Raw genomic sequence first — 19,614 nt, 5'->3', positions numbered from 1 at the left:
TAATGCACTAGGCCGGGGCGCCCTGTCTATGTCTTATCTTATGATAACAGTGCCTGCCCTGGGACCTTGCACTGACGTATTTCGCCCAATCTGTAATACCACGGTTGGGTAAAACGCGTTAGTGGGGCATGGCCTGTTATTGCTCTGCTTGTGGATGATTTGTACAGTGATTGAAGACTTTTGTGATCCATGCGTGTGACGCAGCGGTGAAACGCGTCGCGGAGCGTTCTTCCCTCTTATGGTTGCTGTACAGAGATCGCAGTCACCTGGCTCCTGACATAGAACGTTTCGGCCGGGAAGATGTGCGGAGCGGCGTGACATTTATTCTTGTCACTTGTCCTTTGATGGGGGTCTCGCGGTCAGTGACGGGTTATTATTGGATATAATGGCGGAAGACGCCTCCCATTCATACTTTGATGGAACGCGTGGCAGGAAGTACCACTGAAGGATTTATTGTGCCTCTCAGCAGCGATTATATAGCGGCTAATGACGGCCTGGCGTGCGTCCTGACGGAGTGTGTGTGTTGGAAGGAGATGAATACTTACTATGGCGCTGATGACAATAAGCGCTTGTGATGGCGACTTTCATTAGCCGCGGATTTTTATTATCCGCCGCAGAACAATGGAGCTGGTGGGCGGGGCCTGAGCTTGTCTGATACACAGATCTGCCGGAGGAAGAGAGAAACTTCCTTATCTCATTGCTTGAAAAGACAAAAATACCATCTAAACAACTTCAGCTGCAATATTCACCTTCAATCCAGAGATTCCCCCCGTAGTAGTTTGCTCTGACACCACATATCCTGACTAGGAGGAGGTCACATATCAGGACATTCATAGAACACTCAGTGAAGGTTGGCGTTTCCCCTTTTAGCACAACATGGCACAGGGGCGACTTTCTACAAGTTCACCGTCACTAACAATCCTAATGACACTGCGCTTGTTTCTGCTTCACCTTTCTTCATGGTGGGGCCTGTATGTGATCAGTGGAGACCTGATCTAGACCTCCAATGCAGCGGTACAGGAGCAGATCACTTCTTGTAGAACCAGCCAGCAACTGAGCACTAATAGAACCAGCCAGCAATAGATCACTAATAGAACCAGCCAGCAATAGATCACTAATAGAACCAGCCAGCAATAGATCACTAATAGAAACAGCCAGCAATAGATCACTAATAGAACCAGCCAGCAACAGATCACTAATAGAATAGAACCAGCCAGCAATAGGTCACTAATAGAACCAGCCAGCAATAGATCACTAATAGAACCAGCCAGCAACAGATCACTAATAGAACCAGCCAGCAATAGATCACTAATAGAACCAGCCAGCAACAGATCACTAATAGAATAAGCCAGCAACAGATCACTAATAGAATCAGCCATCAATAGATCACTAATAGAATCACCCAGCAACAGATCACTGATATAATCAACCAGCAATAGATCACTAATAGAACCAGCCAGCAATAGATCACTAATAGAATCACCCAGCAACAGATCACTGATATAATCAACCAGCAATAGATCACTAATAGAACCAGCCAGCAATAGATCACTAATAGAATCACCCAGCAACAGATCACTGATATAATCAACCAGCAATAGGTCACTAATTGAACCAGCCAGTATTAGATCACGAATAGAACCAGCCAGCAATAGGTCACTAATAGAACCAGCCAGTAACAGATCACTAATAGAACCAGCCAGCAACAGATCACTAATAGAACCAGCCAGCAATAGATCACTAATAGAACCAGCCAGCAATAGATCACTAATAGAACCAGCCAGCAATAGATCACTAATAGAACCAGCCAGCAATAGATCACTAATAGAAACAGCCAGCAATAGATCACTAATAGAACCAGCCAGCAACAGATCACTAATAGAATAGAACCAGCCAGCAATAGGTCACTAATAGAACCAGCCAGCAATAGATCACTAATAGAACCAGCCAGCAACAGATCACTAATAGAACCAGCCAGCAATAGATCACTAATAGAACCAGCCAGCAACAGATCACTAATAGAATAAGCCAGCAACAGATCACTAATAGAATCAGCCATCAATAGATCACTAATAGAATCACCCAGCAACAGATCACTGATATAATCAACCAGCAATAGATCACTAATAGAACCAGCCAGCAATAGATCACTAATAGAATCACCCAGCAACAGATCACTGATATAATCAACCAGCAATAGATCACTAATAGAACCAGCCAGCAATAGATCACTAATAGAATCACCCAGCAACAGATCACTGATATAATCAACCAGCAATAGGTCACTAATTGAACCAGCCAGTATTAGATCACGAATAGAACCAGCCAGCAATAGGTCACTAATAGAACCAGCCAGTAACAGATCACTAATAGAACCAGCCAGCAACAGATCACTAATAGAACCAGCCAGCAATAGATCACTAATAGAACCAGCCAGCAACAGATCACTAATAGAATGAGCCAACAATAGATGGGGGTTGCAGTGATCTGGTGCTGGGGGGGAGGGGGAGGGTACGGTGAGTATTGGCTGTGCCGGAGCCACTCACTTCTGGGACTCATTGGGGTGGATTTACTAAAGGTAAATAGATGGTGTCCTCTGCAAGTGCAGTTGCTCCAGAGCTTAGTAATCGAGGGGAAGCTCTGCTGACTTCCATCATCCAATCATGCAAGCATAAAATGCTGTTTTTTTTTATTTTCCTTGCACGTGATTGGGTATTCTTGGCATAGTGAAGCTCCTCCTCCTCCTTTATTAAGCTCTGGAGTGACTTGCAGGGGGCGCCGTCTGTTTGCCGTTAGTATTGGGTTTCAATGCTGTTGGCAGATGATGGAAGTGGCCGGCTCTGTTATTAATGTGAGAGTGCAGCACCGGGTACCAGCGCCCCGCCGGGTGGCTGACGTTTTCTTCACGGCTGGGTGTCCTGCTTATTAAATCCTCGCGTCTGTCCGCGCCTTGGTCAGTTTTGGCTTCTTAATAGCCGGTGTATTTGGGTGTGAGAGGTGGGGCAATAATCGCTGCTCCCAAAAATTTGCCACCGATCACATCGGCGTGTTCCCTAAGAGGATAGGACATCACTGATGGGCATTGTACGGTGATGCCCTCCACAAAATCTAATACCGAGTGCCCTTCACCTCAGCCCAACCTCCTGGCCCTGAACCTCAATGTACCCCCTCCCCCGCCCCCCCCCCCCCCCCCCCCCATCTCCTAAACTTAAGTTGTAGTCATTTTCCTTGCTTCAGAATTGTGAAACTGATACGTTATGTTCCGAGAGTTTCCGAAAAACGATGAAAGAACGGCGCTCAGACATTCAGGGTCGCTCAGTCTGGCCCGAGGCGTGACCACCCGTGATCCTAAAATACCCATATTCCAGTGTCTCCCCCACCTCTGATAGACGCCTTCTGACCTGCCCTCCGATTGGACTGTACTCGGGTATTTCTAAATGGGAGTCCAACCTGGGTTCTAATAACTGGACTCGATATGTCTACCTGGGGGTCCAACATGGGCTCTGATAATTGGACTGTACTCGGGTATGTCTGTCTGGGGGTCCAACCTGGGTTCTAATAACTGGACTTTACTCGGTATGTCTAAATGGGGGTCCAACATGGGCTCTGGTAATTGGAGTGTTCTCAGGTATGTCTGTCTGGTGGTCCAACCTGGGACCTGATAATTGGACCCTACTCCAGTATGTCTATCTGGGGGTCCAACCTGGGACCTGATAATTGGACCTTACTCCAGTATGTCTATCTGGGGGTCCAACCTGGGACCTGATAATTGGACCCTACTCCGGTATGTCTATCTGGGGGTCCAACCTGGGACCTGATAATTGGACCTTACTCCAATATGTCTATCTGGGGGTCCAGCCCGGGTCCTGATAATTGGACCCTACTCCGGTATGTCTATCTGGGGGTCCAACCTGGGACCTGATAATTGGACCTTACTCCAATATGTCTATCTGGGGGTCCAGCCCGGGTCCTGATAATTGGACCCTACTCCAGTATGTCTATCTGGGGGTCCAGCCTGGGTCCTGATAATTGGACCTTACTCCAGTATGTCTATCTGGGGGTCCAACCTGGGACCTGATAATTGGACCCTACTCCGGTATGTCTATCTGGGGGTCCAACCTGGGACCTGATAATTGGACCTTACTCCAATATGTCTATCTGGGGGTCCAGCCCGGGTCCTGATAATTGGACCCTACTCCGGTATGTCTATCTGGGGGTCCAGCCCGGGACCTGATAATTGGACCCTACTCCAGTATGTCTGTCTGGTGGTCCAGCCGGGTCCTGATAATTGGACCCTACTCCAGTATGTCTATCTGGGGGTCCAGCCCAGGACCTTATAATTGGACCCTACTCCAGTATGTCTGTCTGGTGGTCCAGCCCGGGTCCTGATAATTGGACTGTACTCGGGTATGTCTACCTGGGGCTCCAACATGGGCTCTGATAATTGGACTGTACTCGGGTATGTCTGTCTGGGGGTCCAACATGGGCTCTGATAATTGGACTGTACTCGGGTATGTCTGTCTGGGGGTCCAACCTGGGTTCTAATAACTGGACTTTACTCGGTATGTCTAAATGGGGGTCCAACATGGCCTCTGGTAATTGGAGTGTTCTCAGGTATGTCTGTCTGGTAGTCCAACCTGGGACCTGATAATTGGACCCTACTCCAGTATGTTGGACCCTACTCCAGTATGTCTATCTGGGGGTCCAGCCTGGGACCTGATAATTGGACCTTACTCCAGTATGTCTATCTGGAGGTCCAGCCCGGGTCCTGATAATTGGACCCTACTCCAGTATGTTGGACCCTACTCCAGTACGTCTATCTGGGGGTCCAACCTGGGACCTGATAATTGAACCCTACTCCAGTATGTCTATCTGGGGGTCCAGCCTGGGACCTGATAATTGGACCCTACTCCAGTATGTTGGACCCTACTCCAGTATGTCTATCTGGGGGTCAAACCTGGGACCTGATAATTGGACCCTACTCCAGTATGTCTACCTGGGGGTCCAACCTGGGACCTGATAATTGGACCCTACTCCAGTATGTTGGACCCTACTCCAGTATGTCTATCTGGGGGTCCAGCCTGGGTCCTGATAATTGGACCCTACTCCAGTATGTCTATCTGGGGGTCCAGCCTGGGTCCTGATAATTGGACCCTACTCCAGTATGTCTATCTGGGGGTCCAGCCTGGGTCCTGATAATTGGACCCTACTCCAGTATGTCTATCTGGGGGTCCAGCCCGGGACCTGATAATTGGACCTTACTCCAGTATGTCTATCTGGGGGTCCAACCTGGGACCTGATAATTGGCCCCTACTCCAGTATGTTGGACCCTACTCCAGTATGTCTATCTGGGGGTCCAGCCTGGGTCCTGATAATTGGACCCTACTCCAGTATGTCTATCTGGGGGTCCAGCCTGGGTCCTGATAATTGGACCCTACTCCAGTATGTCTATCTGGGGGTCCAGCCTGGGTCCTGATAATTGGACCCTACTCCAATATGTTGGACCCTACTCCAGTATGTCTATCTGGGGGTCCAGCCTGGGTCCTGATAATTGGACCCTACTCCAGTATGTCTATCTGGGGGTCCAGCCTGGGACCTGATAATTGGACCCTACTCCAGTATGTCTATCTGGGGGTCCAGCCTGGGTCCTGATAATTGGACCCTACTCCAGTATGTCTATCTGGGGGTCCAACCTGGGACCTGATAATTGGACCCTACTCCAGTATGTCTATCTGGGGGTCCAACCTGGGACCTGATAATTGGACCCTACTCCAGTATGTCTATCTGGGGGTCCAGCCCGGGTCCTGATAATTGGACCCTACTCCGGTATGTCTATCTGGGGGTCCAGCCTGGGTCCTGATAATTGGACCCCACTCCAGTATGTCTATCTGGGGGTCCAGCCCGGGACCTGATAATTGGACCCTACTCCAGTATGTCTGTCTGGTGGTCCAGCCGGGTCCTGATAATTGGACCCTACTCCAGTATGTCTATCTGGGGGTCCAGCCTGGGACCTGATAATTGGACCCTACTCTAGTATGTCTATCTGGGGGTCCAGCCCGGGACCTGATAATTGGACCCTACTCCAGTATGTCTGTCTGGTGGTCCAGTCCGGGTCCTGATAATTGGACCCTACTCCAGTATGTCTATCTGGGGGTCCAGCCCGGGTCCTGATAATTGGACCCTACTCCAGTATGTCTATCTGGGGGTCCAGCCCGGGACCTGATAATTGGACCCTACTCCAGTATGTCTATCTGGGGGTCCAGCCCGGGACCTGATAATTGGACCCTACTCCAGTATGTCTATCTGGGGGTCCAGCCTGGGTGCTGATAATTGGACCCTACTCCAGTATGTCTATCTGGGGGTCCAGCCCGGGACCTGATAATTGGACCCTACTCCAGTATGTCTATCTGGGGGTCCAGCCCGGGACCTGATAATTGGACCCTACTCCAGTATGTCTGTCTGGTGGTCCAGTCCGGGTCCTGATAATTGCACCCTACTCCAGTATGTCTATCTGGGGGTCCAGCCCGGGACCTGATAATTGGACCCTACTCCAGTATGTCTATCTGGGGGTCCAGCCTGGGACCTGATAATTGGACCCTACTCCAGTATGTCTATCTGGGGGTCCAGCCCGGGTCCTGATAATTGGACCCTACTCCAGTATGTCTATCTGGGGGTCCAGCCCGGGACCTGATAATTGGACCCTACTCCAGTATGTCTATCTGGGGGTCCAGCCCGGGTCCTGATAATTGGACCCTACTCCAGTATGTCTATCTGGGGGTCCAGCCCGGGTCCTGATAATTGGACCCTACTCCAGTATGTCTATCTGGGGGTCCAGCCCGGGTCCTGATAATTGGACCCTATTCCAGTATGTCTGTCTGGTGGTCCAGTCCGGGTCCTGATAATTGGACCCTACTCCAGTATGTCTATCTGGGGGTCCAGCCCGGGACCTGATAATTGGACCCTATTCCAGTATGTCTATCTGGGGGTCCAGCCCGGGACCTGATAATTGGACCCTATTCCAGTATGTCTGTCTGGTGGTCCAGTCCGGGTCCTGATAATTGGACCCTACTCCAGTATGTCTATCTGGGGGTCCAGCCCGGGACCTGATAATTGGACCCTATTCCAGTATGTCTGTCTGGTGGTCCAGTCCGGGACCTGATAATTGGACCCTATTCCAGTATGTCTGTCTGGTGGTCCAGCCCGGGACCTGATAATTGGACCCTATTCCAGTATGTCTGTCTGGTGGTCCAGTCCGGGTCCTGATAATTGGACCCTACTCCATTATGTCTATCTGGGGGTCCAACCTGGGATGGAATAATTGGACTCCAGCTGATCCTGACTCGCCTCTCCACTTCCTAATGTATCTAAATCTCCGACCGATTTTGTGTTCAGACCTCATTTCTCATGAACAAAACATTCTATTTATCCCCTTCAAACATGAATCTAGAAGAACAATGGTTGGAGCGTTCACAGCCCAGAAATGAGTTTCAGTGTCTCCGGAATGCGTCGTTCGCAGCCCTTCTGTTTAGAACCCCCCAGCAGCAGCCGCTGTGCAAATTCATTTTTCCAGGAAATTCGTTTTTCCTCTGAAACTTTGGTTTTTGTGCTGCTCTCGTAACGTTCCTCAGATCAATGGAGCTCGATGGCGGGTTATACGCTGTATTGCGGCTACCTTATTTTGAATCGGCTCGTGTTCTGGCGCTGGGAACGCGCGTGCGTGTGGAAAGAAGGCCGCCATGACTCGGCTTGTGCCGCCTATTTATAGACTGCGCGGAACGCGGCACAGGCGGGCTCCGTGATAAACTGGAGAGGAAGCCTTTGGCTCTGATCCCGGCGATGGCGGGTTTCCTTTTCTGATATCCCTTCCTGAAGACTTTGTCTGTATAGAGTACCAAGAGCCAATCAGACGCGGGACTGCGAGGGTGAGAAGAAATATGACCTCAGCCCGAGTTCACCCCTATGCCAACACCCGCATTGCTCTGCCCATCGCATGTCTGTGCGATGCCACTTCACCCTGACCTTGCATTGGATTCAACGGTGCAGAGACCTTTTCTCCCCGCAATGGAATCGAATCGCATTGGTGTTCACATCCAAGCCATCCGATTCCTCTACCAATCCACACTTCATACTGTGATCTGTGAACCGATCTGGGGTGACATTAGGAGACACCCCCAGATGAAGCGTGGACACCCGCAGCAGTGCACAGAGGACAGTGTCAGCGGCCTGCAGAGATGCAGGAACCAGAACTGGAATCGCACCGGCCCCGCAACGCATAGGTGTGAACCCAGGCTCTCCGCTCAATCTACAGGTTCGGGGGCAGGGAGGTGACACCACTGCATCGGGTAACTCGAGTCACCGGACTGACTTTATGGTCTTTTCAGGTCTTTGGCTTTAAACAAACCCCAGTCTGTCCGTCCGTCCACCATCTGCTTCAGTGCAGGACCACTGCTTGCGGAACAAGGACCTCCTCCTCCTCCTCCTTCTCTTCCTTCTCCTCCTTCTTCCTTCTTCTTCTCTTCCTTCTCCTCCTTCTTCCTTCTTCTTCTCTTCCTTCTCCTCCTTCTTCCTTCTTCTCTTCCTTCTCCTCCTTCTTTCTTCTTCTTCTTCTCTTCCTTCTCCTCCTTCTTCCTTCTTCTTCTTCTTCTCTTCCTTCTCCTCCTTCTTCCTTCTTCTCCTTCTTCTCTTCCTTCTCCTTCTTCCTTCTCCTCCTCCTTCCTTCTTCTTCTTCTTCCTTCTCCTCCTTCTTCCTTCTCCTTCTTCCTTCTTCTTCTTCTCTTCCTTCACCTCCTTCTTCTTCTTTTCTTCCTTCTCCTCCTTCTTCCTTCTTCTTCTCTTCCTTCTCCTCCTTCTTCTTCTCCTTCTTCTCTTCCTTCTCCTCCTTCTTCCTACTCCTCCTTCTTCTCTTCCTTCTCCTCCTTCTTCTTTTCCTTCTCCTCCTTCTTCTTTTCCTTCTCCTCCTTCTTCTTTTCCTTCTCCTCCTTCTTCTTTTCCTTCTCCTCCTTCTTCCTTCTTCTTCTCTTCCTTCTCCTTCTTTCTTCTTCTTCTCTTCCTTCTCCTCCTTCTTCCTTCTTCTTCTCTTCCTTCTCCTCCTTCTTCCTTCTTCTTCTTCTTCTTCTCTTCCTTCTCCTCCTTCTTCCTTCTTCTTCTTCTTCTTCTCTCCCTTCTCCTCCTTCTTCCTTCTTCTTCTTCTTCTTCTTCTTCTTCTTCTCTTCCTTCTCCTTCTTCTTCTTCTTCTTCTTCTTCTTCTTCTCCTTCTTCTCCTTCTTCTCTTCCTTCTCCTCCTTCTTCCTTCTCCTCCTCCTTCCTTCTTCTTCTTCTTCCTTCTCCTCCTTCTTCCTTCTCCGTCTTCCTTCTTCTTCTTCTTCTTCTCTTCCTTCACCTCCTTCTTCCTTCTTCTTCTTTTCTTCCTTCTCCTCCTTCTTCCTTCTTCTTCTTCTTCTCTTCCTTCTCCTCCTTCTTCTCCTTCTTCTCTTCCTTCTCCTCCTTCTTCCTTCTCCTCCTTCTTCTCTTCCTTCTCCTCCTTCTTCTTTTCCGTCTCCTCCTTCTTCTCTTCCTTCTCCTCCTTCTTCTTTTCCTTCTCCTCCTTCTTCCTTCTTCTTCTCTTCCTTCTCCTTCTTTCTTCTTCTTCTCTTCCTTCTCCTCCTTCTTCTTTCTTCTTCTCTTCCTTCTCCTCCTTCTTCCTTCTTCTTCTTCTTCTTCTTCTTCTTCCTCTTCTCTTCCTTCTCCTTCTTCTTCTTCTTCTCTTCCTTCTCCTCCTTCTTCCTTCTTCTCCTTCTTCTCTTCCTTCTCCTCCTTCTTCCTTCTCCTCCTCCTTCCTTCTTCTTCTTCCTTCTCCTCCTTCTTCCTTCTCCTTCCTTCTTCTTCTTCTCTTCCTTCACCTCCTTCTTCCTTCTTCTTCTTTTCTTCCTTCTCCTCCTTCTTCCTTCTTCTTCTTCTTCTCTTCCTTCTCCTCCTTCTTCTTCTCCTTCTTCTCTTCCTTCTCCTCCTTCTTCTCTTCCTTCTCCTCCTTCTTCTTTTCCTTCTCCTCCTTCTTCTTTTCCTTCTCCTCCTTCTTCCTTCTTCTTCTCTTCCTTCTCCTTCTTTCTTCTTCTTCTCTTCCTTCTCCTCCTTCTTCCTTCTTCTTCTTCTCCCCCTTCTCCTCCTCCTTCCTTCTTCTTCTTCTTCTTCTTCTTCTTCTTCTCTTCCTTCTCCTTCTTCTTCTTCTTCTTCTTCTTCTTCTTCTTCTTCTTCTTCTCTTCCTTCTGCTCCTTCTTCCATCTTCTTCTTCTCTTCCTTCTTCCTCCTTCTTCTTCTTCTTCTTCTTCTTCTCTTCCTTATCCTTCTCTACCTTCTCCTCCTTCTTCCTTCTTCTTCTCTTCCTTCTCCTCCTTCTTCCTTCTTCTTCTCTTCCTTCTCCTCCTTCTTCTCTTCCTTCTCCTCCTTCTTCTCTTCCTTCTCCTCCTTCTTCTCCTTCTTCTCTTCCTTCTCCTCCATCTTCTTCTTCTCTTCCTTCTTCTTCTTCTCTCCCTTCTCCTCCTTCTTCTTCTTTTCCTTCTCCTCCTTCTTCCTTCTTCTCCTTCTTCTCTTCCTTCTTCTCTTCCTTCTCCTCCGTCTTCTTCTTCTTCTTCTTATCTTCCTTCTCCTCCTTTTTCTTCTCTTCCTTCTTCCCCTTCTGCTTCCACCCCTTTTTTTTCCTGCTTTTTCTCCTTCATCTCCTCCTCCTCCTCCTTCTCCTCTTCCTTATCCTTCTCCTCTTCCTCCTCCTCCTCCTTCTTCTTCTCCTCATCCTCATCCTTCTTCTTCTTCTCCTCATCCTCATCCTTCTTATTCTTCTCCTCATCCTTCTTATTCTTCTCCTCATCCTTCTTATCCTTCTCCTCTTCCTTATCCTTCTCCTCTTCCTTATCCTTCTTCTCTTCCTTATCCTTCTCCTCATCATTCGTATCCTTCTCCTCCTTCTCATTATCTTTCTCCTCTTCCTCCTTAGTACTCTCCTCCTCATTCTGCTTATCCTCGTTATTATTCTTTTTCTCCTTCTCCTCCTCCTCACTCTTCTTCTTCCCCTCATTATTCTTCTCCTTCTCCTCCTCCTCCTCCTGCATGTGCATTATGTTTAGACCACCCTTTCATTCTGATTGCAGGGCCCGGTAGACGGGTGAGGGGTGCAGCTCTTCTAATACAGTGTAGGGTACATATTTTTTACAATTGCCGATTTTATTTTACATTTTCAGGGCAGTTCATATTTCATTTAGTTTTCGTGAATCCAACCCGGGCCTCTCCCCGGACATCTGCCCGGACATCTCCCCGGCAGGATGTTATTATTTTCTTTATATATAGATCTACTTCTGATGTCTTCAGGCTGATCGCACGATACGCAATCCTCCTCAATCTTCTCCGGCACTGGCTGGACCTCAATGATGTGGAGAGGTCCTGATGGGAAGTCGGCGCCACTCTCTGCAGGTCACCATGGTGATACCCCCACAGGGGGCAGGTCCGTGACCCTCTGCACCCCCCAGGATTTTCTCATTTTTCCTGATTGAATTATGCCAGGTTTTTTAAGGTTGAACTGGATGGACTTGTGTCTTTTTTTTCAACCTGACTAACTATGTAACTATGTCACCCAACCTAAGGCTGAGAATATCAGTGGGAAGCTCTGGAGAGGAGGTGCGTATGGTGGCCAGAGCTTACTTTTTTCCTTTAAAACACTTCCTGGGGACCCAATAAAAAAATGCCCAAAGTTTGTCTTTAACGGTGAAGTCAGGTCATTTCCTGTGATGCTCAGGCTTCAGTCCTTCCTGTCTCTCCAGCGTTCCTGTTGGCCGGTGAGGCAGCCCATAGTAATGTTGGTCCAATGGGGAGGTATAGGAAGATAAGCAGGGGCAGGGCCTACCATAGCTGCCCATATCTCTGGATCATTGTGAAACGCAGTATTGTCTACACTGCCGATGCACCACACCGGTGACCCCCATCACTAATTCTTCATTTCTTTTTCTTCTCTTTTCTAGGCAACAACCTGGACGCCATCCATGACATCACCGTGGCCTACCCTCGCAACATTCCTCAGACAGAGAAACACATTCTCAGCGGCAACTTTCCTCGAGAAATCCACTTCCACGTCCGCAGATACCCCATCGATAGCCTGCCGGTTCCCAAAGAGGAGCTCCAGCGTTGGTGCCAGGAGCGCTGGAAGGAGAAGGAGGAGCGGCTGCGCGCCTTCTACCAAGGAGATAAATACTTTGATGTCACTGGGCGCAGCAAAATCCCCCCCTGCAAATCGGAATTCCGGGTTCATTTAATTAAGTTTGCGTCCCTGCTGTACTGGACCGCCTTGACCGTGGCGTGCTTCTTCTGCATTTACATGTACAGCTTCGTGCGGTGGTATGCACTGACCATGGTGCTCTTCTATGTTCTCCAGGAGAAGATATTTGGAGGACTTGAGCTGATGGAGCTGGCATGCCATCGATACCACGCCAAGAGGCAAAGTTCAGCCAGTAAAAGGGCATAGTGCAGGGCTGGAGTATTTAAGGGGCTCTCCGGCTCTGATAATCATACCTGCCGCTCACTGCAGCAGGTACATTTGGGTCGACTCATTAACCTCTTTATTTCCGAATCCCAGTCATTGTTGGTGTGGGCAGACAATCCTTCCAATCAGGAACCTTCTGGTGCAATGGGGGACGACGACCTCAAAATATGACCTCCCCTTACAGTGCCCAGCTATGGATTTCTCTTGCCTCTAAGTTGTCTCTTGAAACCGGTACATTTTAGAAGACCTCCTTACTGTATTGTGATTGCCTGTCAGCAAGGAAGGAAGCGGAACCAGCCAATTACAGTACCGTCTGGCAACAAAACTTCTGTAATGTGGAAATGGTTATCTAGAGACCCAGATACTCGATCAACCGGTTTCTGGAGACATCTTGGTGCAGCTAAAGGAATGAAACTTGTATGAAGGTTCATAACCAGGGAGACTAGATGCATGTAAGGCAAGCTTAGTCCCCATGGTGTACGCGTGTCCCACCATGATGAAGTGGAGGTCTATTATCCTCGTATATTCTCTTATATTTCATGTTTTATTTTTTATCCAATGACTTGCACTCTTTTGAAGTTCGCATCAATTTCACATATAGAAGTCAGACATATCAATGAATGTATGCTGTAAATAGGAGCAAGTAAAAAGTTAAAGGGGATGTCTAACTTTAAACCCCATTTTGTACGCAGAGCCCGGTGGTGTTGTGGGTCTTTGTGGCCTCCTCCAGGGACTATCCTCCGAGGTGTACCTCCGCCTGCCCAAGGACATGGGGTACTGGAGGTGACGGTTATAAAGGGACAGGTCCTCCTTTGTAGAGCCCAGAGTCTTTGTGACCTCCTCAGTTCTGGAGGCTCTTCAATAAGCAGGATTGGCGATAGTCCAATCTTATATTCCATCCAGGGACTATCCTCCGAGGTGTACCTCAGCCTGCCCCAGGACATGGGGTACTGGAGGTGACGGTTATAAAGGGACAGGTCCTCCTTTGTAGAGCCCAGAGTCTTTGTGGCCTCCTTAGTTCTGGAGGCTCTTCAATAAGCAGGATTGGTGATAGTCCAATCTTATATTCCGTCCAGGGACTATCCTCCGAGGTGTACCTCCACCTGCCCCAGGACATGGGGTACTGGAGGTGACGGTTATTAAGGGACAGGTCCTCCTTTGTAGAGCCCAGAGTCTTTGTGGCCTCCTCAGTTCTGGAGGCTCTTCAATAAGCAGGATTGGCGATAGTCCAATCTTATATTCCATCCAGGGACTATCCTCCGAGGTGTACCTCCGCCTGCCCCAGCACATGGGGTACTGGTGGTGACGGTTATAAAGGGACAGGTCCTCTTGCTGGATAACTCTGAATGATATCTTCATGTTGTAGGTGTAGAATATTGGAAGTTGTGTCTTTTCTGGTCTGCAGACAATCAGGACCGTTCTCTGGTCACCTCCGTGTGTTATTCCTTCATCACTTCTCATTTCTTCTTCTGTTTTATTGTCGGGTAATTCACTTTATTTTATTGTATTTTATATGAAGAGAAGCCGAGTCCACCATGGAGATGAGTTGATGGCGCTGTCCGTGCTCCCGTCTGGTGACCTCATTGTACTCTGCCAGGACTGGGAGGACGTCATTCAGTAGTACCAGTACCAGGGCTGGTCAGTGCGTTGTGACGCAGGAGACCCCGTCACCAGACTCTTCATTTCATCAGTGATTTTCCTATACTATTCTATGTACATGTAATGTGTTCTGTGCGCGAGATTTACCCGGAGACATCCAAAAGCCCAGAGACTGCTGCTGGGCGCCGCCATCTTGGATGTAATGTCAGGGGACTCTGTTATATTTCCCTTTGCTCCTCCTTTACATAGAGAGTGGAAGGACGGAGGAGCTGGGCCAGCACAGGCAGTAGATACTCCCAGAAAAAGAGGGGTCTATGACATGTAAGGAAGGGAGGGGGATGTGCTCGGGAAAAGACCCTTCCTGGGGTAGTCGTTTTTTCCTAGAAGCTCGGAGACGCTTTGTAAGTCAATAAAGAAAGGAAAGACCCCGCAAGGAAGCACACGAGATACTCCATTATTTTGTTGGGAGTTTTGAAGGTTGGTGACGGCCTCTGAATTTCTAATGGGCTGACAGCACAGAAAACCGGACATAGTGCCCAGTGACAGCACGGGGGGGGGGGGGGGGGGCACCAAAGGAGGAGGGGAGCACATTGAATGTGGGAGGGGCGTATTGAATTGGGGAGGGGGCACATTGAACGGGGGAGGGGGACACATTGAATGGGGGAGGGAAAGGGGGGCACATTGAATGGGGGAGGGGGGTACAACGAAAGGAGAAGGGGGCACATTGAATGAGGAAGGGGCACATTGAATGGGGGAGGGGGCCACAACGAAAGGAGAAGGGGGGCACATTGAATGGGGGAGGGGGGCATATTGAATCAGTGAACCTTGTCTGTGTAGCAGGAAAGGAATCCGAGACCACCAGAAATTCCTGCTGTGTGATCCCAGCCCTGACCGGACACTGATGTCCATAAATACCGGTCATCATCCAGTGACATGGGGCCAGTCATATGATCACATGACCCATGTCTTGGCATTGTTTGTGTGACCAGCCCCGTAGTAACTCCGCCTCCATTGCTGTGTGCTGGCAGAACTGAGTAATAGCCACACCCCTCCAGGGCTCTGTGCTTACAGAGCGGAGTAGTAGCCACACCCCTTCAGTGCTCTGTGCTTGCAGAGCGGAGTAGTAGCCACACCCCATGATACAGGTGTCCTCATACAGAAGGGGATGGGGGCAGGGTGTCTGACAATTGGATGGGAAGAACATAGTCTCAGAACTAGAACTTCAATTCCCCCCCCCTGTTCATGCAATAGATCATTCCTAAAATGCCGCCCAATTGCCTTCACTGTGCAGACTGACCGATGCAGCAAATCCCGTCACTTCATCAGGTGGTGTTCTAGGTGAGCCCAGGGACATCAGTCACAGGATCTCTGGTGTGGTCCAACGTCTGTGGACACCCCTGACCATCACACCTGTACCAGGGCCAATAATATGGAGCTGCCTCCTCCCCCACCCCCCTCATGGCCAATAATATGAAGCTGCCTCCTCCCCCACCCCCCTCATGGCCAATAATATGGAGCTGCCTCCTCCCCCACCCCCCTCATGGCCAATAATATGGAGCTGCCTCCTCCCCCACCCCCCTCATGGCCAATAATATGGAGCTGCCTCCTCCCCCACCCCCCTCATGGCCAATAATATGGAGCTGCCTCCTCCCCGCTCCGCCTTTTGTAAGCCTAGTTACTGTGAGTCCTGTGATCTCTTCTACGGGTGTTCTAGACTGAAGAGTATACCGGATACCGGCACCACTGTGGGGTGCAGCCTGTGTGTTGGGGGGCATGCTGGTTGCACTTTATATCTTCATCATAAATGACCAACAACCGGCTCTATCATTAGGACATTTCCTCCTTTAGCTCAGGTCATGTGCTGCTTGTAAGTCATTCTTCTGGGTCACCTGATATCGGAGGGGGTAAAAGGGGCAAAGTTACAGCCGAGAGTAAGGAATATGGGATCGGGGCTTTATTGCGCCCAATGACATCAGAAGGAATGGGAGGGGCTGACAGCACCCCTCCGGTACATTACAAGGCTGGACAGATCACCCCAATACCCATTGATGGTGGGGCGACGGTCCTCTTTACATGAGACAGTTCTTTATTTTCATTACATTGATGGTAGAATTCTTTTTAGTTCTGTTTTGATCTTCCCATCACAAGTCTTGTTTATGGGCTTCATAGATCACAATACATCTATTGGCAGTGCGATCAGACACCTTCCTCTCTGTTCTCCTCTTTATGATGAGCGCCGCCCGACAGGCCCGTCTGATGTCTCCTCTCCTTCATCTCTCTATTCCTGACAGGATCAAATGAATCAGCGGAGCTTTGAAAATTGATTTTTATTAAGCTTCATTGCAGAACTGGTGGAGCGCTAAACCAGTAGCTGGTCTCATGTAGATCTAGTAGTAGGTGGTCTCATGGATCCAGATCATGGCAGAACGAGTTGTAGGTGGTCTCATGGATCCAGATCATGGTAGATCTAGTAGTAGTTGGTCTTATGGATCCAGATCATTGCAGATCTAGTTGTAGGTGGTCTTATGGATCCAGATCATGGCAGAACTAGTTATAGGTGGTCTTATGGATCCAGATCATGGCAGAAATAGTTATAGGTGGTCTTATGGATCCAGATCATTGTAGATCTAGTAGTAGGTGGTCTCATGGATCCAGATTCCTAGTAGATCTAGTATTAGTTAGACACATTCAGCTGGACATGCTCTGTAATGTTGAAGATGTTTCGTAACTATTCAGAGACACAAAATAAGGAACTAATGGATCTTTGAATCATTGTCAACATTACAGAACAAATCCAGCTCAATGTGACCAACTACTACTAGATCTACCATGAATTGGATCCATGAGATCCTTCACAGACACATCTATGTTATGATTGACCTAACAAGATGCTGTATCTGTGGGCTTCTTCAGTCAGCCGTGTGATCCGGATGCCTCTGCCAAGACAGCACAGCAGTGCAGTAAAGCAATCCACCTTAGTCTGCCGTCTGCTGATTAGTAACTGAAGGAGCAACACTTCACTCTACTTCCGTCCAATCCACCCCAGACAGCCGGCCTTCCCCGGGGCAGGACGTGTCGGCCATGAACATGGCAGTGTCCATGTATCAGGGGAACCTTCTCAGTACATATCATTAAAACATCACATTTTAATCTTTTGGGCCCGTTCTATTTTATTCTTTCGATTTTCTCAGACAGTGCAGCGGCTCATTGGTTGAGTCGCTTTCAGGAAGCTTCTGAGTTTGTATATCTTAGTTTTGGATTCACAGCTCTCCATGTGTATTGTGTTTTAACTGTAATAGGCCACCAACATGCATCAATAAAATCAAACAGATGGAGGGGTGTGCCGGCTCTTAGATGGAGGGGTGTGCCGGCTCTTAGATGGAGGGGTGTGCCGGCTCTTAGATGGAGGGGTGTGCCGGCTCTTAGATGGAGGTTGTGCCGGCCCTTAGATGGAGCGGTGTGCCGGCTCTTAGATGGAGGGGTGTGCCGGCCCTTAGATGGAGGGGTGTGCCGGCTCTTAGATGGAGGGGTGTGCCGGCTCTTAGATGGAGGGGTGTGCCGGCTCTTAGATGGAGGGGTGTGCCGGCTCTTAGATGGAGGGGTGTGCCGGCTCTTAGATGGAGGTTGTGCCGGCCCTTAGATGGAGCGGTGTGCCGGCTCTTAGATGGAGGGGTGTGCCGGCCCTTAGATGGAGGGGTGTGCCGGCTCTTAGATGGAGGGGTGTGCCGGCCCTTAGATGGAGGGGTGTGCCGGCCCTTAGATGGAGGGGTGTGCCGGCTCTTAGATGGAGGGGTGTGCCGGCTCTTAGATGGAGGGGTGTGCCGGCTCTTAGATGGAGGGGTGTGCCGGCTCTTAGATGGAGGGGTGTGCCGGCTCTTAGATGGAGGGGTGTGCCGGCCCTTAGATGGAGGGGTGTGGCGGCTCTTAGATGGAGGGGTGTGCCGGCTCTTAGATGGAGGGGTGTGCCGGCTCTTAGATGGAGGGGTGTGCCGGCTCTTAGATGGAGGGGTGTGCCGGCTCTTAGATGGAGGGGTGTGCCGGCTCTTAGATGGAGGGGTGTGCCGGCTCTTAGATGGAGGGGTGTGCCGGCTCTTAGATGGAGGGGTGTGCCGGCTCTTAGATGGAGGGGTGTGCCGGCTCTTAGATGGAGGGGTGTGCCGGCTCTTAGATGGAGGGGTGTGCCGGCTCTTAGATGGAGGGGTGTGCCGGCTCTTGTCCATCTGCTTTAGTAGGATTGCCATTTATGCCAAGCTGGCTAATCGGGGATCAGAAGAGCGCTGACTCTCCTCTGTTATATTTGGATCTCGTATGACATTTATTCAGGAAATCGGAACCAAAGGACGGGCGAAGATCAGACCCGTGGAAGGAAGATCCCACCATTCAGGAATCACGTTTTATCGCATTTCTCTTTCACCATCTACAGGGTGACAACGCTGCTGTGCGGAGCAGAAAGCGGAGTCACTATTTTACAGGATGCGGAATCACTCATGTCCTGGCAGGATCAGTGGGGGGAGGGGGGATCTGGACAGCCGGGTCACATATGTCATTGGCTAGGCCCAGAGTTCCACTTTAAGTTGATCACATTGATATCCAACTTCTCCGCCATCGTTCTCGTCATGTAATGCTGTGATTGGCTCATTCTGTATACTGGATGTCGCTTTATTTTATTTTTCTGTTTTGAATCTTATTTTATTATAAATTGTTAGTTGGAGACGTTTCTCACTGTAAAATGTTGTTTGAATAAAACGACTCTCCGGAATGATCTGCCGGGTTATTGTGTCTTCAGCGGTTCTGGGTGGTATATGGGGGATCTGTGATTGGATGATATATGAGGGATCTGTGATTGGATGGTATATGGGGGATCTGTGATTGGATGGTATATGGGGGATCTGTGATTGGATGATATATGAGGGATCTGTGATTGGATGGTATATGGGGGATCTGTGATTGGATGGTATATGGGGTATCTGTGATTGGATGATATATGGGGGATCTGTGATTGGATGATATATGGCGGATCTGTGATTGGATGGTATATGGGGGATCTGTGATTGGATGATATATGGGGGATCTGTGATTGGATGATATATGGGGGATCTGTGATTGGATGATATATGGGGGATCTGTGATTGGATGATATATGGGGGATCTGTGATTGGATGATATATGGGGTATCTGTGATTGGATGGTATATGGGGGATCTGTGATTGGATGGTATATGGGGTATCAGTGATTGGATGATATATGGGGGATCTGTGATTGGATGATATATGGCGGATCTGTGATTGGATGGTATATGGGGGATCTGTGATTGGATGATATATGGGGGATCTGTGATTGGATGATATATGGGGGATCTGTGATTGGATGATATATGGGGGATCTGTGATTGGATGGTATATGGGGTATCAGTGATTGGATGGTATATGGGGGATCTGTGATTGGATGATATATGGGGGATCTGTGATTGGATGATATATGGCGGATCTGTGATTGGATGGTATATGGGGGGA

At 49.3% G+C, this 19,614-nt stretch overlaps 1 protein-coding gene across 2 annotated transcripts in view; it reads left to right on the top strand.

Annotated features, from left to right (window-relative positions):
- LOC143989355 (lysocardiolipin acyltransferase 1-like) overlaps nucleotides 1–18,863 on the top strand; it is a 149,191-nt gene extending 130,328 nt beyond the window's left edge. For both annotated transcript variants that reach the window (XM_077489457.1, XM_077489456.1), the window contains exon 6: nucleotides 11,985–18,863. In XM_077489457.1, coding sequence (XP_077345583.1) covers nucleotides 11,985–12,484 — 500 coding nt within the window. In that variant the 3' untranslated portion in view covers nucleotides 12,485–18,863. The remainder of the gene's footprint in view (nucleotides 1–11,984) is intronic.
- Nucleotides 18,864–19,614: the final 751 nt, after the last annotated feature.

The sequence above is a fragment of the Lithobates pipiens genome, unplaced genomic scaffold, assembly GCF_037356315.1.
Source record: "Lithobates pipiens isolate NorthernLeopardFrog02 unplaced genomic scaffold, aLitPip1_a1.2 Scaffold_18, whole genome shotgun sequence".
In the NCBI taxonomy this organism is placed as follows: Eukaryota; Metazoa; Chordata; class Amphibia; order Anura; family Ranidae; genus Lithobates; species Lithobates pipiens.
Note: the sequence above shows the minus strand (reverse complement) of the source record. Positions and strands in the feature narration are given on the sequence as shown.